The sequence below is a fragment of the Tribolium castaneum genome, chromosome 1 (assembly GCF_031307605.1).
Source record: "Tribolium castaneum strain GA2 chromosome 1, icTriCast1.1, whole genome shotgun sequence".
In the NCBI taxonomy this organism is placed as follows: Eukaryota; Metazoa; Arthropoda; class Insecta; order Coleoptera; family Tenebrionidae; genus Tribolium; species Tribolium castaneum.
Genome location: NC_087394.1, coordinates 15,022,827 through 15,049,688, shown reverse-complemented (window position 1 = coordinate 15,049,688; position 26,862 = coordinate 15,022,827). Strand labels below are relative to the sequence as shown.

Genomic DNA, 26,862 nt, shown 5'->3' with positions numbered 1-26,862 from the left:
GTTGTATACATCCTGGTTTACTAGAGTTATATTTTTTGAAATGAAACACCCCATACATTTTCACATAATTATATTCTATGCAAAAAGTAATGTAACTTTAAATAAACTATTATGGGTTTATCTCTTTTCGTTTTAAAATTATTCAACTTCTCGTTATGAAAAAGACCATCTTTAGAAAAATCACTGCGAAGTCGCTTATGAATATTTTCCGATAAATTTGCAACAGAATAAGTCAGAATATCCCGTAATTTTAATAATAGTCGACTTTTACTTGAAACACGCAGGTAATGTACATGGTGTGCCAGAACGCAAAAAGTTGAATAACATTTTTTTTTTCAAATGGAACACTATCTATTTCTTTACACTATCCAATGATATGCGATTTGTACAACAAATTAGAAATATCTCTTATTTTTTTTCTTCATTTCATTTATGTTTCAAGTAATAATTAAATTATTAATGTAAATAGTCACATTGGTACATGTCAAAAAATAAATTACAATTTGACTTATCACATTGTAGAATAACAAATTTCCTTGTAATAAAATATTTTTTTGAAAAATCTCGAAAAACGTTTTAAATTTGCTATGCAAATCCTTCCATTTGAAAAAAAAGAGTTATTCAACTTTTTGCGTTTTGGCACACCCTGTACATGGTTTGCGTGTTTCACGTAAAAGTCGACTATTTGCTGAAACTGTAAAAAAATCTGTGGAATAAAAAAGATTGTATAAATAACTGAAAAATTAAAAACCATCCACTTCAAAATCACGAAATTTTAGAAACTCGTGTGTGTAAAGACAATAATTTTTCTAACCAAAACCAAAAAATCTTACTATCATCATAAATTGGATAATATGTATAAATTTCATTTTTAGTTATAGTTTTTCAAGATTTCCAGCTTCATATTTTTCTAGGTTTTGATTTTTTAAGATATACAGGGGTGGTCCAGCCCAGCACCCGTCTTCTGCAGCTCAGTTACTATTAAAGTTGTTTCTATTTTTTAATGATTTTTAAAACTAAAGGTGTAAAACCGTGTTTTTTTAATTTGTATTTTTTTAACAGTAATCTCCTAACCGATTTGAAAAAAATAGAGACATGTAAGAAGCTAAAAAAATATCATAATGAGCACAAAAAATAATAGGATGCCATAAAAAAATTATTATTATGATGTCATACTTTTTGAGGACACTATATAGTTAATATATTTTCCTGAAATGTGTCCTAGAGTATAAATAAGTAATATCTACAAAATATCAAAACTCCAACTTTAATAATAACTGAGCTACAGGAGACGGGAACTGGGCTGGATCATCCTGTATTCAATTTTAAACTTTTACCTTTAATTTGGTTAATTTTTTGCGAAATAGTAACGTTTTGAATGAAAGACAAATTTACTTAGAAAAATTTCACGCTTGAAAATCCAATTGATTGCCATTGTAAAATTAGATTGGTGTAAGAATAACGGTTTAAATGGAAAAACAGCATACACTCTCTAAACTAATAACAGCAATAACTATGAGTAAGTCATTCAAAGAGGCTGGTTAAATAAGTTAATTTTGGGTCTAGTTAAAAATTAAATAAAAAGAAGATACTGTGATTTAGCTTGTGACAGCTGAGTTAATTGTAAACTGTGAAGCACAAACTAACTATCCTTCCTTGAGGTTCGAGTGCGGTTATTTGTGTTAAAAGAAACAAAAATGATAATTTTTGTATTTATTTATTATTCAAACAATAAACCTGTACAGAACAAATTTCATAATGGACAGCACTGTAAGTGTGATGTAACGTAAAATCATTTGGAAACTGATTCAAACAGAGAAAATCAGATCAAATTGAGTCGTGATTCTTACGTACGGACGTGCGATTAAAATAGACTCCTTTGTCAGACAAATATTTATTTATTAGTTTCGATGATATTAGTCTTATGATCTAATCGTAATTTTTAAATGCCGATTTTTTTCAGTGCATAGTGTGTATAATCAACAAGTGTGTTATACATCACTAGAACATTAATACAAAATACAGTTATTTCATGACTACTTGTTAAACTCTAGTTTGACTAATTATTAACCATGAGAAAGCAACAAATTTAAAGTTAATAAGATAAAATAAATCTTATGTCACATGGGATTTTAAGTAAACTTTTAGATTTAATATCACTGGACACATAGTACTATTATTGTTATTATTATTATTTATTAGTGGTCCGAGAACAATACACTTAAATTAATCTTGACTCTTTTGACGCCAGATTAGTCCTTACGAAATAATTAATTTTACAAAAAAAAAGTAGTATTATATCGTAAGAGATATAAGAGAACTAAGCTGTTACTTTTTTAAATAGAACGATCAGAGTAAGTTGACTAGTGAATCCTGTTTTATTACAAAAAATGTAAATTTTTGAGAAATCAAGTGGGAATACGGACTTAACTGTTAAAGCAAGACAAAAGTACAGGGTGTCTCAGCTAAGACTTTCGAGCCTGATATCTCAGATATTTGTCAACGGATTTTTATGAAATTTAAAATGCAGATATTTTAGAAGATAAAGATTAAAATCCAATTAATACAACAACTCAAGTCTTAAAAACGTAATTTTTACATGCCTTTTTAAAATATCAAGCCTTGTAAGACTTATATTAAAAAAAATATCGTCAGTGAAAAATGCTGTCAGAAAAAACTCGTTCGTGAAAGACATCTGTTTCGCGTGAAAAATGAGAAACAAACTGTTAAACAAATGCAAAAGCCTAGATCTCTATGAAACAAATGAATTTTGGTCAATCCTACTCGCAGAAACGTAACTGTCACGCAAGGGACATTTCACAATTATCTCTCACCCATACAAAGTTAAAAAAACAATATTTGTGACTTACTTTTGGTACTGGATGCTTTAATTCTTTTAAAAAAGACTAAAAGACTGAACAACAACTGAAAAATTTTAGACACTTGAACATTCAGGACTTTGGAAATGTTTCGTACACTGCTGATTGGATTCTCTTCAAAAGCTTGAATTACAGCCCCAACTATTGCTTCGTTTCCAGTGACCTGTTTTGTCCTCACTCGATTTAGTTCAGGTTCGCTTCCTGTGTCTTCAAATTATTGACGATTCTTTGAACTTTAAGTTTCATAAATAACATTTCACAAAAAGGCCAACGACACTTTTCATAGGCGAATACTGATTTCTTTTTCAACAACACAGAAATTTCAGCCACTGTTGTTGGTTTTTAAAGTAATTTTACCAAATTAAAACAATTTTACTTTTCTGACAGCGCCACACTTTTGACAGTTTTTTTCAGTGGTACACAAAATGCCGCATAGAAACGCTTCATCAATTGTTTCAAACGGTGACTGCCCAAATTATTATCAAAATTTGGATTAAGTTTTTACCAACAAAATTTAATTTTTTTCTTGGATCAGCCGAGCGATTTGGTTAATTTTTTTGGTAGCCATTTATTTTTCGGGGTTTAATGATCCAACGGTAATTTGGCTTAATTTTAAATAAAAGAAATGTGTTTTAAAATTTCATTTTTTAACTTGAGGTCATTTTTGCCCCTAATTGAAAGACCACCTCCTAAAATATGTGCATTCTAAATTTCATAACAATTCGTTGATAAATAACTGAGATATTAAGTTCGAAAGTGTTAGCTGAGACAGCCTGTATATCACTATAAAGTCACACCGTTTGCTGTTTGTTGGCGAACAAACATCGTCACTGAGAGTTACATCTATTTGAAAAAATAATCACTTCAGACTTCGTTTCTTTAAAGCAAAATATCAGCCACTTATCACTCAAGCTATTTTCCCAATGAAAAATATATCCTTACCGATATTTGATATCTTGTAAAATTACACACTATAGAGTAGGTACGTAAAAATATGAATTTGTAAATTCGATATATCTACATGAGATAGCGGCCCCTAAAAATACACAGTTATGTATCACAATGCAACAGAAGCATAATAAATTAATTGGACGAAGGCAACTACAAGGAGAAAAACTTCAGAAAGGCCGAAGGAGGAACAGGACTGGGCGGAGTAATTCCTCCCGCTTCTTGAAGTCTCGCCCGGAATTCCGGGCACTGATCGGCTATGCACGGATGGCCGGAAGACCGCCAAAACAGACATCGACAGTATCTACACAACGACAGCATTTCTGCGTACTGACGGTCTTCGCTTAATCCGAAGGACCTGCAAACAAGAACACTTAACTATTTATTGCCCGCAAAAAAACTATTTTCTCAATTTTTTGTTACAAATTTTACAAACTTTTCCACCGTTTTAAATTAAAAAAGAGTCAAAAATTAGGTAGTGTTACGACTTGGAGGAGTGCGAAAATGCATTTAATTCAATTTTGAAGTTACCAGTTTTTTCCAAACTCCGTGCTGATTTTTTTGAAAAAAAAAAACATAATGGTTTAAAAATAATACTAGGTATTATTATCATTTTTGAATTGGAAGTAATTTTTTGAGCATGGTTTCATACTTTAGCCGGACCTTGTGTACAGGGTGCGGTATTTTGAATGTCCGAATAGAGGGGATCTCCGAAACTAGAGGTTTAGAGAAAAACGAGTGACACATACACGTAGCCGTTTTTTGAGAAAATAATATTGGTCAAAACCGCATCTCGCTATCGTCTCTTGTTTTCGACTAATAAACAAATGTAAACATTTTAGAGAAATATTAAAAAAAAAATCATATCTTCGTTATTATAAAAGATACACATTTGAATGACATTCACAGACATAGATATTATACATGCACTTTTTTACAGAGAATTTAATAATGTTATAATTCATTTATCTGTAATACTAATAAGTTAATAACATAAAGTTGTATTTTTTTAAGTAGAAATCATAGTTGACTATATTTTGAAAAGCTTATTTTTTTCTGAACTGAAAGCAATATAAATAAATTTAAAATATTTGAAAGAAGTTGGCCATGTAAAAATTATTTCACATAAAAGGTGAAAATAATCTAGAAATTTTGTGAACGTTTATTAAAATAAAAAGTGAGAAATTTTAAAAATAAGCTATGTTAAAGTTATTTTCAATTGAGCAAATATGCGATCGTCGCAGATTTTAGTTAAATAAAAAATGTGCAAAAAAACTGAAAAAGAATGTGCCATTACCATTTGATAACACATTTTTATGATTTAGTGAAGTGTTATCATGAAGGTGACATTGATAATGTGATGTATTTTTTAACGTAATTGGGATTTGATTTTAGTGTTTGGATAGACATTTTTTTGTAAAACAAAAAATTTTATTGACAGGCAATCATACAATTAATAAGATTTTACTTTTTCCGACATTTCACGTTTAATTAGAAATGAGCCGGAAAATTAAAATTAATATTTAAAAAATACAGGTTGACCCCGGGGTGTGTAATCGGTCTATAACTTTTTTGCTATTTGAAATATTGCGATGCTGTTTTCATTATCCGATAGATTGACTTAAAGTCCACAAACTAATAATATTTTTATTATGCACAGGTGTTGTATACATCTTATATATTTTTTCATAATTAGATTCTACGTAAAAAATAATGTAACTTTGTGTAAACTATAAGGGGTCTTTCTCTTTTCGTTTCGGAATTATTCAACTTTTCGTTATAAAAAAGACCACTTTTTGAAAAATCACTGCGAAGTCGCCTATGAATATTTTCCGACAATTCTACCACAGAAAAACTCCACGGTTTCCTGTTTTAAATAAGACACAACAATACAGACAGGAATTTTTCGGTTTTCTTGGCATCAATCGATTTGCCAGAACGTCATATATCTACTTCAAATTCCAAAACATTGAATTTTGCAATACTGATAAAAATTTACCTAACTTGTTTTACGACAGTTTTTTTTCATTAACTTCATGCCAAAGCCATTTCAAAAACTTTCAAATGTGCAGTGTTTAATTTTCTGCTCAACTTCCTGTAATTCCTGTAATTTCCGCTTGAAAGTTGAAGAATTAATTTCGAGTTATGGACTTTAAATGTACTCACTCGTAAGTTATCTTATACTTTTTTTGAGTTTATAGACTGAACCAAAAGCAACGCTTAAAATTCATATCTTTCTTATGGATTATTTTTACTTTACTAGCTTTGTTCGCGGTAGCTATCTTGAACTATCAATAGTAGTGCATAAAATGTTACTTCTAGACCAGGACATTTGACATTTGGCGTCTTAAAAATCAAGGCAGAATCTTACAAATTTAGCTGTTTAGTCAACAACCGAAAAAAGCCTAAAACCCATCAAAAAGCATTAAAAGTACCCAAATATCTGTAGACAAACAAAAATTGGGCACATGAAAAAAAATGTTGAAATCTCCCAAAGTAATGCAAAATTATTACAAGAACGCCCTAAAAAACTAACAAAATGCCTTGTTTTTAATTTAATTTTTTAATTTAAAAAAACGATAAACAACACCAAATTAAAGAGGTATACAGAGTGTATCAGAAATACGTGCCTTAATTTTAACAGATAACAGAGCTCAACAAATAAAACATCTTCGACTTTTATTCATTAAATTTGTCAATAAAATAGCTGACAAAAGTTTCTGGCAAATATCTCCGAATATGTTAGAATCTACGTTAAGGTTGTAATAAGAAACAATGTTCGATTTTTAACTCTGAATGGACTGGTTTAAAAATAAACAGGGGTTACCATTTAAAATAAGCAAAATAAAAGGCTTTAAAAATAAAATAAAAAATTGAAATAAATTGTAAACACCCTGCAGTAGTTCAAATCAATCAAAGTCACTTAATATGTCTGTTAGACCTTGTATAACACTCATGTAGTAGCTATGTCTTCAAAAAAGCACTGTTTCTATTTTTTATTAATTTTTAAAACTAACTCCGAAACTAAGAGCTTTAGAGAAAAATGATTCTCGGATCCGTTTTTTGAAAAAATAATTTTGGTCATAACCGCATCTTTTATAAATCGAAAACAAAAGACGATAGTTTTGTTTTCGATTTATAAACAAAAGTTGACATTTTAGCGAAATCTTTTTTATTATAAAAGATACACATTTGAAACAAAGACATTATAAGACACTTTTTTACAGAGAATCTACTAATGTTCTCACCGATTTTTTTTTAACCATTCGTTTACTGTAATAACATAAAGTTGTATTTTATTAAATAGGAATCATAGGCGGCTGTGATATTTTTGAAAAACTTAATTTTTTCTGTTTTGATATGCCTATTTGTGTAATACATTATTTTTAAATAAAAAAAAAACTAACATTTCGCTTTTTCTTTATTTTTTTAAATTTTTTTTATGAAAAAATTTTGGATTTTCAATTAAAACTATGAAAAATACATTGCCTAACAAGTATTTATAATTTAATAATTTTTAACCACTAATTAATTTAAAAACCGCATAATAAATTATTATATAATTTTTTTTCGATTAATAAATATCTATTTTCTAATTAAAAATGAAATGTCGTAAAAAGAAAAATCTTATTAATTGTATGATTGCTTGTCAATAAAATTTTATTTTACAAAAAAATATCAATCCAAACACCAAAATTAAGTCCCATCTGCGGTAAAAAAATACATAACATTATCAACGTCACCTCTACTGCACTTCACTAAATCATAAAGAAGTCTCATCAAATGCTAGTGACACATCGTTTATCAATTTTCTGCACGTTGTTTACGTAATTAAAAGTTGCGCGACGATCGTATATTTGTTCAATTGAAAATAAATTTAACATAGCTTATTTTTATAATTTCACATTTTTTGCTTTAATAACCGTTTACAAAATATCTAGATTTTTTACACCTTTTATATGAAATAATTTTTCCATGGCCAGCGATTGTACATAAATTATCCAGACGATTTATTTCCTGGCACCCAAAATACTGATGCTTTTTTTAGTTAGTTTTGAGAACAAGTGTTCAATAATTGTTCTGGTCTTGGTTTGCTGTAGTTTTCTCTTTCTTGCATGAACGTAGATTGCGTGATAAGTTCATATGGTTTGCTGTCAACTGTCTAAATGTTGTCTTATTTTTGCATTTAGGAGTTTTTGATAAAAATCACATTGAAAATTATGATAATTGTATGCAGACGTTCAAGAATTTACTTTGCAAGCTCAGTTGAATGTGAGAATTTTAGTCGCATTTTTGGACTGACACTGACAGCCGTCATCTGTCATTGTTTTGTAATGTTAACCAAGACATACGTTTTTTGTGACAATTGCCACACATAGGCGATCTGACCAGAACAATTATTGAACACTTGTTATGGTAGCGCTCAGCTCCATTTGCGTGTGCGTCATCTGACATTTCTGTCACTACGTTTACATAGTAGGGTCATAGCGGTGACAAACTATCAAATATTTTTTGAGGTTACGAAGTGTTTAAATTATGAGTTGTTACAAAAAATACAGATTCACAAAACAAGAACTAATAAACGCAGAATCAAAAACCTAACGAAACGCATATCACAAAACACAATAAACGAACGGAAAATACTTGCGATTAACACCGATAACACTTTCGACAACCATGCGACGTCTATAATTTACTGTCAATGTCAGGTTGACAAATTCGTGACACTTGACGGTGTTGTCGAAGTGCACATGTAAACTAATGTTTGAGGATACCACCCTTAGATAGCCCTTAGTTGTTTAAATTTGCATTGTTTTTGATAATTTTTTTATAGCTTTGTGTTGGTAATGAAAAAATGAAATTGATGACGCACACGCAAATCGAGCTGACCGCCACTATAGTTCAAATTGAATAAAAATTATTTTCCACATACTTAGGAGCCCTAGAAGTGGTGTGAAGCTAAATTATTAAATAAATGTTCAAAGAAACAGAGAAAATATTTTTTTTATGTTCAAACTAGACTACCCTGCTTTGACCAAACTTACTTTTTGAGTGAGTGATAAACATCCTTCCAGTCAACTTTCTCACCGTTTTTTGGTAAAACTAGCTCTATTTGATGAGGTGTAAAGTGGAACTTGGTTAACTCTCTCCAGACGCGCTGCTCGCCCACAATTGTGGCCATTTGCTCGCACGTTTGGGCACTAGCTGTCAAGTCTCTATGATCTGACAATCTTAGAATAATCTCCCGGATGCACTCCTCCGGCAGCTGCAACAATTGCGGCCTCGACTCCGGGCTGAGTTCGCAGATTTGCATATTAGCTGCCATTTTGAGGATGCGTTCAATTTTCGCCGTGTGTTCGCTCCACAGCACTTGGGAGCCGAGGAGGCCGCCCCAGCAGGAGGAGCGTTCGGCCTCACTCAACGATCTTAAATTTTTGAGCAGTTGTCTGAAATTTCGGGGATTGTGTTGACTTGCTACCGCCTGGCTTGCGACCTCTTCCAACATGGCTAAAAGCACTTTTTGGGCGCAGCCCGACAGTGCGGTCATTTGTTGACCGATGAGTAAGCCTAGTAAAGCGCAAATGTAGTTGAAGCGGCGGACGTCTCTCACAGCGCTCATGAAGTCCAGTTTTTTTACAGCCTCGTTTAGTTCGTTAAATCCAGCTATCTAAAAGATGAACAAAGAATTTAAGAAATTTTTATTAGGAGTGGTTACTTCTTTTGTGGATTTTATTGTTATGTGGCAATGGGGTTGGATGGCAGTTTCGGTGTTACCGTACGTAGAAGGTTCTTCTGCGCCACTTTGTCTGGAAAAAAAAGCAGTACTTTTTATGAGAATATGCATTTTAAATGATTTTAAAATTCGTTTACTTTTTTTGAAAACACCACAAACAGCCATTCTCAAAAAATTAGGGACATTTAAACTTTTATCAGTCACGAAGTTCAATTAAATTTGAAAGGAAAAATATACCTACAATTACTTTGTAAACACAAAATATCGCTTGATTGAATATCTGGAAACGAGATCTGGGTTTAAACGCTGATATGTGGATTTTTAATATCGTTGTAAAAGTTTACTGAAATAAAAAAGTTATAAACTTTTATGGATTTATTCATAAAGATAACAAAAAAGAAGGTAGCAGCAGCATGTTTGTTTATACACACAATAATTTATCTACAAGGTGTCCCAGTGTAGCGGTTTGAAAATTAATAAACGAAACTATTTAAAGCACAAACGAGCGATAGCGAGTGAGTGCCTTTAATAGTTGAGATTCAACGCACTATTTTTTACATTTTCAAAGCTAACGTGATAAAAAAATGAAAACCAATTTTATAAGTTGAACAGTATTTAACGCAACAAACCTTAAAAATTTTAAATGTTTTTTCCTGGCAAATAGCATAACGATAACAACATGAATTTCTTAAGTTTTGTAACAATTCTGGTGTCATTTGCCCAATTTTAACTTACAAACCTGGTTTTTCTTTTTTTATCGCGTAGGCTTTGAAAATATTCACAAAACAAATGAGGTGCCACTTGATATACCATTTCATTCGAAAAAAAATAAATGTGGCTGTGCATTTTTGACAGCAGATAAAACAAACACCAAATGGTGAGCAAGAAAAAACAAACATTGACCTGTTTGCCTGTTTCAGGATTTTTTACATAAGTCAACAATTTACAAAATAATGAATTGATTCCGTTCATCAGCACATTGCAATACGTTATTTAAAATTTTCTTTGAAATCTTAAAGATAAAGATATGAATATGTTTTATTGGAAATCGGGGATCATATCATACAAAGTTTGTAAAGTGAAAGGACTTTTTTTGAAAATTTACAATTAAAATCAATATAATCTCCAATAAAAATTTAATTATAACTCGTATATTAAGAAAAAAACTACAATAAAAACTTTTTTAAAGTCAAGCAATTGCATGTAGTATACAGAGTAATTCTTTTATGGTCTACATTAAAAACTTTTTAACTTCTAATATAGATAAAGCTTTAAAATTTTGTATACGATCCAAATCGACTATTGTCAGTTCAACTAAATTATTTTCAAAATGGCTGAGCCTCGAGAACTACAAAAAATTGGCGCCAAGTTTGAAATTTTAAATAGTAACCATACATTTCTATTGCATATTTGAATTCACCTTTTCAAACTGAGTAAAATTTACCCAAGTTGTTGGTACTTATCTGTCAAAGTTTTTAACATTATATCAATTTTTTGGCTAAAATTTTCGTTTGCAAGAGTTAATCTAAGATATCACAGCCCTTGAACCATTTGCAATAAGTGAATAATTTTTTTGCATTCGATCACCGAAGGTTTGAAGAGTTTTCTAGAATCTTCGAAATTGTCAACTGTCAAAATTCATGGCTGGTATAACTTTTTCAAAATGGTTTTCAAAAAACTGCTATAACTCAGATTTTTCAAATAGAACGACTCTATTTTCTTAACGGCAATCGAAAGAATATCGATATTTATGATGACTTTTATTAATACGTCCTATACCTATCTTCTACAGTTTTTGAAAAAAATCACAAAAAACAAATTTTACTTTCATAGTTAATCAAGTAGACCTTGTAAAATGGTCAACCATAGTCAAACTTTAATATTTTATTTAGTTTTTAGCTTGTTTATTATCGAATAAGCAGTAAAATAATATTTAATTATAGTTTATTATAATTTAGTAAATTATGTAAAGTAACTCAGTCAATCTGCCATCGAATTTTTCACTTCTTGAACAAAAATGGTGAACAAATTTTTTTGTAATTAATAGCACAATTTTATCGTATTTTTCGAAAGTTTACTCTATTATAAAAATTAAAATAATGAGATAAAATTCATTTTTTTGCGATTATTTCTAAAAACTGTAAGAGATAGATAAAGAAGATGTTAATAAATGCATAAAAATTGGTGTTATTTTGATTGCCATTGAAAAAACAGTGTCATTCTATTTAAAAGACTGTTTTATAATCATTTTTTACTTATTATTAAAGAAAATCATAGTAGCCTTGCAATTTGACAGTTGACAATCCTGAAAACTTGAGAAGACTCTTTGAACCTTTGGCTATGAAATGCAAAAAGAAATATTCACTTATTGTAAATGGTTCAAAGTTTCAGCATTTTAAATGAACCCCTGTAAATAAAAATTTGTATTAGAAAATTAAAAATTATGACGGATAAGTACTAAGATCTAGTATTTAAAATTTCACGTAGTTCCGGATATTCAGCCATTTTGAAAATAATTTAGTTAAACTCAGAATGGTCGATTTAGATCGTCTTAATGCTCTAGCTATATTAAAAGTTAAAAAGTTTCTAATGTAAGCCTTAAAAGAATCAGCCAGTATTCGCATGAATTTCTTTTAACTGAACATAGGGTTACTAATATCTTATGTTACGTGCTTGATGATCAGCGACATGTAATTAACAATTACAAAGTTTAGTATCAGATTCAGATTAGATCTTCCAATTAGATATTTATTACACAAACGATTTTTGGTCTGACTGCCAATGTTAGAAAATGTAACAGTGATAAATTATTCACAGCACGGAAATTATTAATATGAATTAATGAAATCTCATCTATTTAAAGCCATAAAATAAGTAAGTATAATCTAATAAAAAGTAGCAACAGTGACACCATGAATTTTTTTGTAACAGAGAGGCAAGTAAAAAGCAAGTAAAAAAACAAAAACTATATTCCCCAATTTTTGATTCAGGAAATACAAGCGGCTTCAAGGAAATTATGTACGTTTTAAACAAACATTTTAATTACGAAACAAAATTGAAGGATTGTAAACACTCAAGACTTGTCCTCTTTGATGAAGGAGTTGTCGTTAATTGCATAATTACGTTGTTCCAATTTTAATCAAAAAGTTGCAACGAAATGATGATTAAATTCCGAACTTCGAAACCAAGATGAGAATTTTAGAAGTAATCGTGTGTTTCCACTTTTGCAAATCTTTGACGATGGAAGACCACAAAATTTTAAAAGTGTACTCGCGGTATTTCACACAAAATACCAAAATATCAGTGACTCAATTAAGCAAAAACCTGGACACGGATAACTCACTAATGACCGAACTGATCAGAGACATTTATTTTCACCGGAGAGACGTTACCATAAAAGTCAGAAATTACGCTCTTAATAAAATAACTAAGACGAGTCGCAGTTATGTTTCTATTTATAGACATAAGCAGAGACTTCAATCACCATATTATTACGACGATCATATAATTATCGTGCGAGAAGGTAATATTTTAGAGCGATTCTTAAATGACATGCCTTTCGATATAATCCCAAATAACAGAGCGAACTACGTTTTCTATGTCATGATCGATCATTTTTTTGCCCGAATAAAAGCACAGATGACTCTTTTATGGACGAAGTTTCAAGTTGCAAACATGATTTTCGTTACATCCTGCAATTACGTGCACATCTACCATCCATTTAGACCATTTCAGTCGCTCTCTTTGTCCGCATTTCTGCATCGCAACTTTACAAATAATCCGATAATGAAACTAAACGGCCACGTCCTAAAAATATCGATGTTTGCCCGAAATCCGACTGCAGTAAAACTAAATGCAAATAAATCGAGCGCTGCTTTTAGCGGAGTTGATGGAAACGTTTTGGCCCAATTGTCGCAAAGTATGGATTTTGTTGCCGATATTTCATCGGAGTTTCCGTTCTATGGGCAAACGCTCCGAAATGGTAGTGTCACAGGAACTTTGGGGGCTGTGGCCAAAGGGGTTGTTGATTTAGCAATGAACGGGAGATTTATAGTCGGACAGGAATATGACTGTGTGGAGTTTACTGTGGCTTACAGTAACGATAAAATTTGCGTGGTTGCCCCAAAATCTGGACGAATTCCACACTGGGCGGAGATTTTCCACAGTTTTAGACTGAGAGTTTGGTTGTTGATTTTCCTGGTCATAATAATGTCGCTGCTGATTTGGTGTGCGTTTGAGAGAAGTTGGGGAAAAGTCTGGATAGAAATGTGCAGTATTTTCATAAACGTTCCAGTGAAACTGTCCTTAAACTGGGAAAGAAAAATCTATTTGACGTTCCTTTTGCAATTTCTGGTGATAATAAATGGGATCTTTCAAGGGAATCTCATCAAGACGTTCAGTGCCGTGTCCTACTACCCTGACATCAACACTTTAGAACAGCTGGACCACTCAGGACTGAAAATTCTAACTTCGCTCGGAGTTTTCAATAATAACGAGTCAGAATTGTTCAAACACTTGCAAGGCAAAGTGGTTGATAGAAACCAGTCCGCCATCGAACGAGTCGCTTATTGCAAAGATATTGTCGCTTTAGAGCGCAAAAACGATGCCAATTTGTTCAAGTCTGTTTATGTTTCTTCAGATGGTACTTCCTTGATCCATCTTGTTCAAGAATGTCCCATTTCGTACCATCTTGGGTTTATTGTGACTGAAGGGTCGCCGTATTTGCCCCGAGTAAATCAGTTAGTGAGAAGAATGTTCGAGTGTGGTTTAACACAAAAGTGGTACAGTGACATGTCTCAAAAAATTATAATCAAAATGAGGTTTGGTCAAAAAGTCAAGGAAAATCGAAAAGTGAAGGCGTTTTCGTTGTACGACATGCAGTTGGTGTTTTTAACACTGGTTTTAGGTTTGATGTGCTCTATTGTTGTTTTTGTTGGCGAACGTGGGCTTTATTGTTATAGAAAATATTTAATTGTGTATGAAATCGTACAGTAAAGGTTACGTCAACTGTGCTGTTATTTTTAACTCCGTTTCTTTAATTATAAATCATCAATGCATTAGGAGTTAGTTAAAAATGTTCCGTCCAATAAATCACACATTAGGAAGTATTGAGATTGCTAATACAGATATTTATCTGAAATGCTGTAAGAACCATAATTTTCCGGTTATACGGGAGTTGGTATCAACTTTGTTATTTGAACATACGTATTGTGTTATTGTGTCTTTATTCGATTTACCTATACTCAAGTTTTAATCAATTTTTCTTTGGAAACACTACGCGTTTCAACCACAAAGTGGTCATCACTTAAACTTCAGTTTGCAATTGTGTTCAATTCCATACTCACGAAATCCAACAAGAAACTTAAGTTTAACCGTTTTTTTTAAATTTGAATTAATAATTATAGTAGACTTTAACATTTTTGTATGAAAACGCTGATTATCACAATTAATCAAGCTGAAGGGTCAAATAATAAAATTTTTCTACTTCGCTTTCGTATTGAGGTAGATTTGCGTATCGTAATATCCAACGGAGTGCTATAATTACACTAAAAACTAGGGTAATTTAGTTGGATAATGTTGACAACCTAGTTTTTCGACAATTATCTGAGAGAACTGTCAATGTCAATCGTCACCTGTTTCAAGTGCATAATTTAATCAAATTAATCAAATATGTACCTGATGCTTTTGTACCAGACCTGACATGTGGCCCTTTCGAGTAATGTACAAACATAACTTCAAAAGCCAATGCAAGTACGTAATCCTTCGGTCAATTTTCAAGTTCCACGTATTTGCCACAAAAGCTCGTATTTGTTAAAGAATACATTGCAAAACGTCTTGGACACCTTCAGAATATATTTGTATGTGCGCAAATGTTGTCAACTGCCACAAAATTCCCTAAATGTCCAATTAAGTGCGAAGTGGAAAAATACTGTATGATATCTCATTTAGTTACTCTATATACTCTATATATCATATTTAGTTACTCTAAATTCGTGCGTGCGACAAAATGCGTCTTATAAAACTCGTATCATAATATACTACTATAATACAATTTTTGTCTCAATTTGCACTAATTTATCAATCACAAAGGAAAAAAATCGCCTACTCTAATTATAAATTCAAAAAACGATCCACTTTGTCATGAAACCATGAAAGAAATATGTATGAGAAGTTTTGCAGACCTGAATGTTATGAATTTGATTTGATTCTCCGAAAATATAATAAAATTTTAAAGAGAACTCTTCGGACATTCTCAGTATAGTTCAACCTTAAGATGACCACAGTGTGGCAGGAACATGTGTTAAAACTAAAAGTGTGGTGTGTTGGGTGTTAAATTGTGTTTCATTCGTCGTTCCCACGCTAAAAAATCGAATAAAAAGATGAAAAATTTAGTTACAAGACTTATTAAAGTTCTCCAAATGTAACCTTGAAAATTTAGGGTTTTTTGAACTATTTTTTTAAACTTACAAATGACGGAGAAAAGATCTAAACTTTGTCTTTAAAATGTCCAAATACGATTTCAAAATATTTGAAAATGATAACATGAATTTTTGGAAGGAAAGAACTAAAAAAATTAAAAAATACCTAAATAATATTTCGATAAACATAGGTACTGTGTGAAATGATGACATCTCCTTTAGAATAACTCGAATCACCCAAAATAACAATAAAATAGTTAGCTCTCCATTTAACATAACAAAGTTGATTTCAACTTCCGGTGTACCCGGAAATGACGCCATCTTGAAAATATTTTTTCGGTTTATACTTATGCATAAACTTTCAGATAAATAAATATGATTATTGAAGCTTATATTCTCCTAAAGTGGGTGTAGACGTAACTCTACAAGGTGACCCAGGGGTGTGTAACCGGTCTGTAACTTTTTTGCTGTTTAAAATATTGCCGTTTTCATTACACGATAGATCGACAAAATACACAAACTAAAAATATTTTTATTATTTCAGTGTGTTCAAAATTGAAAATGAAGTTAATACACCCAAAAATTTTAAGTTTAAGTTTGGACAATTTTAAGTACCTATAATTTAATTTTTTCAAATGGGATGTCCCAATTGTTATTTTACTACATGGAGGAGAATTTTGTTCTGCATCGATCTGTATAAGTATTCCCTATACCTATTTGTGATAATTTTCAAGCTATCTTGTTTTTTTGTCATTGTAGGAAATTTCTTACTAACCACGCAGCTATTTTGCATAGTTTGTCATAAAAATATTTCTGATTAAACTTAAATGATAAACTATGTTCAAAATTGTGTTATCCATCTCATAAAAACAAAATAAATTCATTGAATGTTTGTTTAAAAAAAAAATCATTTCTCACATTTTTTCACTCGTTTCCATGGCAAAGTATGAGAATAAATTTCGTATAGGGAATGTTAATACATATCAATGCAGATCTACCATTTAGTGAAATAAAACTTTTGGCATTTCATTTAAACAAAATTAGATATGAATGCTTAAAGTTCTGCAAATTTAACTTTAAAAATTTTGAGTTCGTTATTCTTTTTTACAAATTTGAAAACACCAAAGGAAAGATCTAGGCTTTCTTTTTGAAATGAGCTACAAATATTTCCAATTTTAGAAAAATGGCAGAATTATCGATTTTTGAACTGGAAGGTGCAAATCCAAAAAAATTAAAAATTATTAACGGCTGGATATAGGTATAGGGAAGGCTTATAAAAACTCTCTTAAAATCACTCTAGTAATTCAAAAACGCATTAAAACATATAGCTTTCCATTTAAAATAATAAAGTTGATAGCGATTTCCGGTATAACCGGAAGTACTGTCATCTTGAAAATATTTTCATACTTCAAATGTGTGGTTTAGATGAAACAGCCTGTATACGCATTTTATTTGATTTTATTAAATATAGGAATTCTAGAAAAATTATAATACAAAGAAAATATAACAAACCTGACATAAGAAAAGACATATAAGAGTGAAGTCTTTATGTACCAAGCAATTATTATCAGTTTTAGCTTTGACATCCTCTTTCTGTGAATTTGTATGCAAACATGTGCCAGAAAACTGAATTATGTATAAAATTGTCCAGTAAAGAGTACTACACCTCGAACAAAATTCCCATAATACTATTTTTCGTCAAAAATGAAACATAATCTGTTTAAGTTTGTCACGTTCCTTGCATTTCTAAAAGCACAATCGTTACTAATTAAAAACGAAGAAACTAAACACTTTACACCGAATTTTGTTGCATTTTACTCGAAATACTTTACAGAAATAAAATCAGCTGATCTCATACTGGTAACAAATGGAACACCAAACCCACATCTTGACACTTTCTGTAACAAATTCATCGAAAAAATCCTGGCTTCCAACATTGCCAGAAGAGTGAGAACCAAAAATTTAAATAACTGTGACGTCAAACCAGACCCTGAATTCGAAAACTACCTAAACGAAACTTTCGTCTTGGATTACAATTTCACACTGGACGCTAACCCGCAAATTATCCGAGAAAAACACAAAAATTTGCAAACTCATCCCGGCTTAAACAACGGTTGTGTCATCATTTCTGGGTCTTTTGTCCAACTTGTAACGTTTTTCAACGGATCGTACAATATGTGTGCAGAAAAACGAGTCTTGTATTCGATTTTTGTACTAAAAGACCAGTTTGGGCAAGATTTTGTGAGACAATTACTTGTGAAGTTGTGGACCAAGTTTCATGTCCTTAACGCAGTGTTATATTTTTCAGAAAATTTGTACATTTATAGACCGTTTCGAAAAACCCTACGGTCGTGGGGTGTCATCAACGTGTACAAAATCAGAAAAGAAAGAATTTTTCTAAACGCTTTAAAAAACTTAGAAGGGTACCCACTAAGAGTTAAGGCACTGTTTAGATTCCCCACTGCACTGAATGGAATTCCTGAAAATATGAAAAACGACCCCATTCACACTGAATTGTACAAATACAGTGGTTTTTCAGGCGTTGATGGCAACGTTTTGGGCGAAATGGCCAAACAAATGAATTTCAGCGTAATGCTGATTAACAAAAAGCAGAGAAATTTTGGCAAAACTGTGACAAAAGGTTGGCTGACGGGGTCGTTAGGTTACGTTGTGTACGATCTGGTTGATTTAGTTGCAAACGGAATGTTTGTAACCGACCACAAAAATGTAAATTTTGAGTACACTTGTGTTTATTTCCACGATAAAATATCCGTAGTAGCGCCAAAAGCTGCAAGAATTCCTCAATGGCTGGCTATATTTAAATGTTTTCAGTGGCAAACTTGGATAAGTTTCATATTTACATGTGGCGTCTCTTTGCTATTTTGTTTCCTGGTTGTGACAAAAAGAAGAGTCAAAAACACACTAGTTGACACGTTTCTGCTCCTGGTTTTTGACTCAGACAAAATTCACAAAGTCAAGGATAAAAACCTATTCCTAGCATCTTGTTTACTCTTTAACAGCATCGTAATTTTCACACTGCAAGGCAATTTAGTGACTTATTTTAGCACAAAGTCTTATTACTCCGATATCAACAGTTTGAAAGAACTGGACAAATCTGGACTTGGCATTTCAACATCGTTGCCTGTTTTTCACAATTATGGCAACTCAACATTGATCAAAAATTTGCACGGCAAAGTCACAAATAAATATCGCGTCTCGATGAAGCAAGCGGCTTTTGGAAAAAATGTCGCAGCTCTAGAGCGAGGGAAAGACGCAAAGCTGTTGACACTGCTTTACGTCGATGCTGAGGGTAATCCGCTCTTGCACATATCGCGGGAGGCTGTAATTTCATATTACTTGTCGTTTATGGTACCTCAAGGGTCGCCTTATCTTCCCCAGTTTAATTTTTTGATTATGGGTTTCTTTGAAAGTGGATTGGTTGAGAAGTGGTACAATGATATTGCTGCAAGTATTATGACAAGTTTTAAATTTCGGTATACGGGGGATGATAGTGTTTTGAAACCTTTTTCGCTGCATGATGTGCAGTCTGCTTTTATTATTTTAGGAATTGGACTCACGGCGGCTATTTTATTTTTTGTGTATGAAATAACTGCAACAAAACTTCGGAACGGGTATATTTTGTTGTGTTGTATTCATAGCAGTGCATAAGTACATCAGACTTACAAATAAGACTTTGTATGTTATATACCGGGTGAGGCAAGTTTTACACTCAGGCACTTTATACCTCTTTATAATGTACCTAGTATTCTAAAAAAAATAGTACGTGATTTTATTGTATAGAAGAACGTTTTGAACAATTTTAAAATGTTTACTTGTAGGGTGTGTTTTTTCACTTTCGCTTAGTTTACTATAGTCTAATGTCAATAGGTGTATTTTGAGGTAGTGCATCAAAGTGCCTAATTAAATTTTCGAAAAAATATGTCGTTGATTTTTAATGTGCGTTTTGATATTGGGGCAGCTTTTTCCCATGAATTTTGGTAGAATTGTAGATCACTTCCATAAAAGGTCTCTATCAAGATGGTGGTTTTCAAAAATTTATTGCATTTGTCGTAAAATGTGCACGCGATCATTGTTGGGTCTGAAGGTTGAGGCAGCTGGTAAGAATTTTTCAGGCCCGGATTCCCATTTATTTTATCTGTTTATTGCAAATGGAATGTTAATCTTTAAATCTTGCGGCAAGGGTTCTTGTGAATTGTAAACGAAGAATTTGTTTGTGCTTAGACCAAAATAGTCATCAGTTTGAACATCTGATGTAATTTTTTAATAAAAACATTTTTAACACGTTAGTGGGCTTATTCCGGTCCTGACTTTAAAACCGCTGGATGGGACCGTGCCAATTTCTGCAGTTATTACAGTTATTGGGGTAGGTAGTGGATCCTTTTGTAGCGGAAATTTATTACTATGTACTTATCTTGTCCCTCATAAATTAGACTAAAATTCCGGATAAATAATATAAAAATGGCTTTTAATCAAAATCTAACGATTTTTTTCAAGTCAAATTTTTGCAGAATAATTTTATTTCGCATTCTCGATCAATTGTTGTAAAAAACAGCAAATGTAATTGTTTGGTCAAATGTTTTTTATTTCTGTTTTATTGGACAAATAAATTAATAGAAAAAAAGTTTTTTTTTCTCTCTTCTAAGAGGTTTAAAGTGCCTGAGTGTAAAACTTTATCATAAAATTCTAAACCTCTGAAAATAGTCATTTCCATGACTACGAATTGTATTATAATAATGTCGGTTCAAGTATAAGACGCGTACTTGTCAAGTCATTTGTGAAAATATAAATCTTTTATTTGTGCTGCATATGTCTACAGTTCATATTTATAATAATCCAATTAATGATACGAGTAGTTGGAACCCAGAAAAAATTCGTAAGCTCATTAAAAAAAATAGTTTCAAGTGGACTACTTTTGAAATAATTTTTATGAGGATGCACTGCAAGGCCAAGGTAAGAGTGCTTAAATGATGTATACAGAGTGTTAGGGAATGATTTAGCAAAAATTTGAAGATAGGTACAGAATGGCAAAATAAATCGATTAAGTAAGAAAATGTTCTGAAATTAAAGTCCCAAATTTTAAGAACCACTGAACTAGAATTATGAAAATTGGCGTAAATTTTAATAATATTGACAAAACAGCAGGGGTAAATTAACTTCTTGGTCCATTACGTTATTCTTCTATTTTATTTTGTTTTTTTATTAAATTTTACGAAAAAAAACCAAATATTTTTGACAGCATGTTAGCCAATAATTTTGAAAAATTCTCAAAACGCCCATGCGCCACCATCTCCATTTTCTTTAATGAAAAAGTTAACTGCTAATAAACTACCATAAGCCACTCAGTGGCTCCCAACAGGTGGGGTAATAAAAATTTCTGGAGAAAGTACGTACTTATTGGAAAAATTATATAAGGGTTTTTAATCGTCTGAATATGACAAATTCACAGACGAAATATTGTTAAGCCATTCCCTAACACCCTGTGTTCGTGATGTTTTATGATTTGGTTTGCCCAATAAAATTGTGTTATATGTTGGGATTAATTATTAAATTAAAAACTTTTAAAAGACGCAAAGTAAGATTCTATGTATTTCTTCTTTTTACTGTCTTTGCGCTAGTATGTTATCACTATCAGTAAGCGTGAACATAAAGTTAAAATCAAAACATTATTGACCATAACAATGCCAGTTTTTTAAAGTGTTTTTGTTTTAATGTACTTTCTACAATGTGTTTTTAAATGATTCTTATCTAGTTGACTTTGAAATCATTTTACATGTAAAAAAAATTGTGACGCCCTGCTCAATTGAATTCTCTGTCAATAAATTGTCAAAACTGTCAGTTGTGAAACTCACAAATTGGCAATTAATTAATTTTAAAAATTTCGTTACAATGCAACTAAATTGTGACTGTGTGCAAGAAAATACTTTTATTGTAGAAGCTTATTTCCGCATTCGAGACTTAATAAATGGACAATGATAATATTCGGTGTCTAAACGCCTGTCCTTAGTTCTGTAAAGCGCCATTTCTGATTTTACATGAGAAAGTCACAAAATTTGACATTTTTGACAATCGGACGTTAGTGTTATTCGTTAATTCGTAATTCGATGTGTACTTATACACCTTGTAAGTTGAAAACAACTTGAAAATTTTGAAATCTAATTTTGCAAGGTAAAACATAAAAAACCTTAATTAAAAAAATACTATTTATTGTAATGCCAACGGCTTTTAGACAGTTGATTATAAAAAAATCGACTATAGGTTGTATATTTATTCATAAAATGCCACTTTACAGTGAGTTTTAATTTGACAGGCCAAAAGGTTTGAATAAATTAAATTGATAAAAAGAAAGTAAAAAAAAACTTAGTAGTAAAAAAAAATAAAACTCAATTAACAACGTGATGTTAAATTGAAATAATGCAATTTATCTTGAGAGCACAAATTTACAACTGTAAGAACTTTTCAGTTTATAAAAAGACTAACTGCTTTGTATGAATGAGGCAATAAACAAATTCGTGACTTTTGAGCTTGTTTTTTGAAGTAATTCCCTAAAATAATGGTGTTTCCTGCTGAACAACGTCTAAAATCCTTTATAACAGGAGAAATATATTAGTTATTTTGATCGAAGTTATTACTTTCACCCCTTTTCATCATTTTTTTTACCAAAATTTCGTGAAACTCAGTAGTGCCTAAAAAGTAGGTACTAAAAAAAAGGGCAAAAAAAAATTAATTCGTTATAAAGAACAAACATAAAAAAAATTCTGATATCTGATATTTGTTTTTTTTAAGGTCCCAAAATGTAGTAAACATTAATTTACCGTCACTATCACAGTAGAGGTAGACGGATAGTCGCTCAAACTTGGACCATAAAATCCACTTGCTATAAGATTTTTTGTTGATTTTAACACTCGAAATGCGTTCAAACAATTAAAATCCAATATTTTGGGCTGTTTTTTTTAGTGCAAGTAGTTAGAGGAGCGCTCAAGTTTAAACTTCATTTACATTGAGGAATAATTTGAAACAACACAGAGCTAAAATTTTATAATCTTGCATACGATGCAAAGCGATCAACTAAATTATTTTCAAAATGGCTGCTCTTCCGGAACGATGAAAAATTAGCGCCAACTTTGAAATTTTAAACAGCAACTGCCTATTTTAATTGCATTCTTGAATTCGGCTTTTGAAGCTGAGTAAAATGTAAATTTTCATTTGTAAGGGTTCATTCAAAATATCACAACTTTTGAGCCATTTAAAATAAGTCAATAATTCTTTTTACATTTGCTAACCAAATGTTCAAAGGGTCTTCCAAAATTTTCAGGATTGCCAATTGTCAAATTCCAAGGTTACTATAATTTTTTGAAAATAATAATTAAAAAATGATCACAAAATGGTTTTTTTAATTGAATCGCCCTATTTTTTCGATAGCAATTAAAAGAGCATCTATTTTTGAGTTTTATAAACATCTTCCTATATCTATCTCTTACAGTTTTTTAAATAATCGCAAACCGAAATTTTAGCTCATTATTTTAATGTTTAATTGAGTAATTTTTTTAAATACAATAAAGATGTGCTATTTATTAAAAGAAATGTTCGGTTTATCTACCATTCTTATTTAAGAAGTTCAAAATTCGATAGCAGACTGACTGAGTTACTTTACATAATTCACTAAGTTATAATAAACTATAATTAAATATTATTGTTTTACTGCTTATTCGATAATGAATCAGCCAAAAACTTAAAATGTTGAAGTTTGAAAATTGTTGATCATTTTGCAAGGCCTACTCGATTAACGATAAAAATTACGAAGTAAAATCCGTTTTTTGGTGATTATTTCAAAAACTGTAAGAGATAGTATAGGACGTGTTAATAAAAATCACCATAAATGTCGATATTATTTTGAATGTAGTTAATAAATAAGGTCGTTGCATTTGAAAAACGGAGTTATAGGCGTTTTTTGAAAACCATTTTGAAACAATCATGCTAGCCTTGAATTTTGACAGTTGACAATTTTAAAAATTCTAGAAGGCTTTTCGACCCTCGGTTATCGAAATGCAAAGAGTTCACCGACTATGGTATTTTAAATAAACCCCTTTAAATAAAAAAATTAACAAAAAAATTGCCATATGTCAAAAACTATGACAGCTAAGTACCAACAACTTGTTTCCTCACAATTCAAAATTTCAAAAAAAGTGGTAGTTACTATTTAAATTTTCTTCAAAAATGGTTCGTATATAAAATTTTAAAGCTCTAGCTGTATTTGAAGTTATATTAATATGCAAGTAAGTTTCTGATGCAGGCCCTAAAAAATCACCCTGTATAGGCAAAATAACTTAAATAATCTAGATTTCAGGCTGCCAAAATATACAACGACTTCTCAAAAATAAATAAAAAAAAGTATAGACAAACATTAACTTACCCTCGCATTAGAGAATTTATTGTTAAATGAATAAAAGGAGAATGCCTTTCTCGACATTCTATGTTTATTTTATTACTTTATAACATTATTGAGAAATGGAGATTATGTAGCTGTTGCAAAATTAAACGTAACGGCATGACACATAGCACACACGGCTTGTTAAATAGAATAATTATGATATACTTAATTTCAAAAACTTTTTTTATACAGGGTGCTCAAAAACTGGCGCACCAACTCAGTGGTACGTTATTGAGAAGCAAGTGCAGATTACGGGAAAAATGTTTAAAAAATTCCTAAAGTCATATTTTGAAAAATCTGGAGCTACAAACTTATTGTGTTAACTTCTTTAGTTTTCATTATTTTTTTAAGTATTTATGTTTCATACCAAGTAATCGTTTCGTAACAAAACGATGAATAATTATTTTCAAATTTACTATCAGATTTTAGCAGTTTTTTTAATTTAAAAAAATTAAAATTCATCCAAAAAATCGCAATGTGTAGATGTGCCAACACTGGGAATTATTTCCTAGGAAACCGTTTCAAAAATAATTTATTTTCATTGTTGCTCAAATTCTATTGCGATCATGACTATTAGACAACGTTGCCACATATCATTTATCCAAAATCCGTTATTTATCAATAACTTTAATACAAAGAATTTTTTTACTATTTTTACCTTTATATGTAACCAGTTCTCTACCACACACCATTGAGTTGGTGCGCCAGTTTTTGAGCACGCTGTATAATATAACAATGGTGTGATAAAAACGTTTCCATATATGAATAAGTATTTGTCTCTGTCTTATCAAGTTCTACAAAACATGAAAATTAGCGGAAATTGAAATGCAAGTAGGTGTAAAAATTTTTGTTGTAACTGGTCTCCTATCACTAAATTAATTTTACATTTACGTGGATTTAGTAATAAGTGAGATAAATTTTTACGAGTATTGAGGATTACTTTCGATTAAAATAAAAAATACAAACATAAACTCACAAAGAAATTAAATATTGTTTGTATATTTATTTACTTTGATGACTATTTAAAAAAAAAGAAATTGTCAATTTTTTCACTGATTCAGAACGTATTCAGGACCAAAAATGTGAATTTTGATAAAATAAAAATTCCTACATTTTGAGTCAATTACAATATTTATATTTGTAAGACAATAATAAATTACAATTAATTAATTAATTCATTAAACCGATACGAAAATCAATTTAAAGTAAGAATTTTTGTAATTTGTTTTATGATAATGTTTAAGTTTACATATTAAAAAAGCCCAAAAATCTCGATTTTGTTCCTGCATACGTAGTTAAAAATTATAAATTTTAATTATATTTTTTTCCACTGAAATAAAGTAAATTATGCTCGAGTTTTGTTGTAAACTTTTAAGTCTGTTTGTTGTGTTACTTACCTGGCGACCTGAACGATAACAATAATATGCTACGTAGTTAGTTATTGTTAAAGTTTTACGATTTATCCATAAATGCAAAATGTGCTTCATCGATGGCACTTGTATGTTGTATCATATAAAAAAAGCGAAATTCCAGGGAACATAATATTGACATTGGCAATAGTGTTGAGAAAGTGGCGAAAGCGAGAGAACAAAGAAACAACATTGCAGAAATGGATCGATCGGTGTGCAACAAATTTAACCAACTTACTTGATGGCTTTGCAGTTTTCCAGCACTTTTTTCTTCTCCCATCCTTCCTGTGTTTTGACCCAGGCTTCCCCCGGTGACCGCCAATCCTTCGATATAAAAGGCATTATTTTTTAAACGGTTCAGCCAAACAGCTGATGTAAATATACACAACACTTTGACAGTCGCTCGTTTGATTATGGAAACGCGATTCTGGTTTTCTGCGCAATCAGCTGATTCTACAGCAGGCTGCAGGAGTGTGCGCATGGTCGTTTCCTGCTGCCTGAGATGAATGTCTTCTCCAGCAGTTCCAAATTGAACCATGTGTTTTTGTGATGGCGAGCTGAGTTGATTGGACGAATCATGGTTTTAGTCATTAAACATTTACTTTTAGCGTAGTTCGTTCACCTTTCTCTTCAAGTGAAGTAGGTGGAAGGAACACTCACTGCGTCTTCAAATTTAATAATAACCTAGGATATGCTAAACACTTACATAAACGACTTTGGAGTGTTTTACCCTAAATTTAATAACGTGGTTATGAAGGCAGTGAACTGAAACAAGATGGTATTTGTAAAGTTTCTAGTTATTTGATGTTTCCTGCTTAATGCAAAAACTATTGTAATTATAACAGAAGAGAGAATCTTTACAGCGCCCAGATTCAGTTTTCACTTTTATTGAGTAATTAGCTCTTTGACATAACGAGTAGAAAGTAAAAATGATTTAACCTGAGTAATCCGCTTTATTATCGCGTAATAAAAGAGCGCATGCTTGTTACTTCAATTAGGAGTATTTTGAAATGAAATTATTTAA

At 31.1% G+C, this 26,862-nt stretch overlaps 2 protein-coding genes across 2 annotated transcripts; one reads left to right on the top strand and one right to left on the bottom strand.

Annotated features, from left to right (window-relative positions):
- Positions 1-1,701: 1,701 nt before the first annotated feature.
- Positions 1,702-26,312, bottom strand: LOC659307 (uncharacterized protein). Its single transcript, XM_008193035.3, has 4 exons — positions 26,077-26,312; positions 9,544-9,634; positions 8,873-9,495; positions 1,702-4,185 (listed from the first exon to the last, which is right to left on the bottom strand). The coding sequence occupies exons 1-4, from the start codon at positions 26,178-26,180 to the stop codon at positions 3,981-3,983; spliced, it is 1,023 nt and encodes a 340-aa protein (XP_008191257.1). The 5' UTR covers positions 26,181-26,312; the 3' UTR covers positions 1,702-3,980.
- On the top strand, positions 13,363-14,569 carry LOC135267925 (uncharacterized). The gene has a single exon (XM_064359873.1). The coding sequence runs from the start codon at positions 13,381-13,383 to the stop codon at positions 14,554-14,556; it is 1,176 nt and encodes a 391-aa protein (XP_064215943.1). The 5' UTR covers positions 13,363-13,380; the 3' UTR covers positions 14,557-14,569.
- Positions 26,313-26,862: the final 550 nt, after the last annotated feature.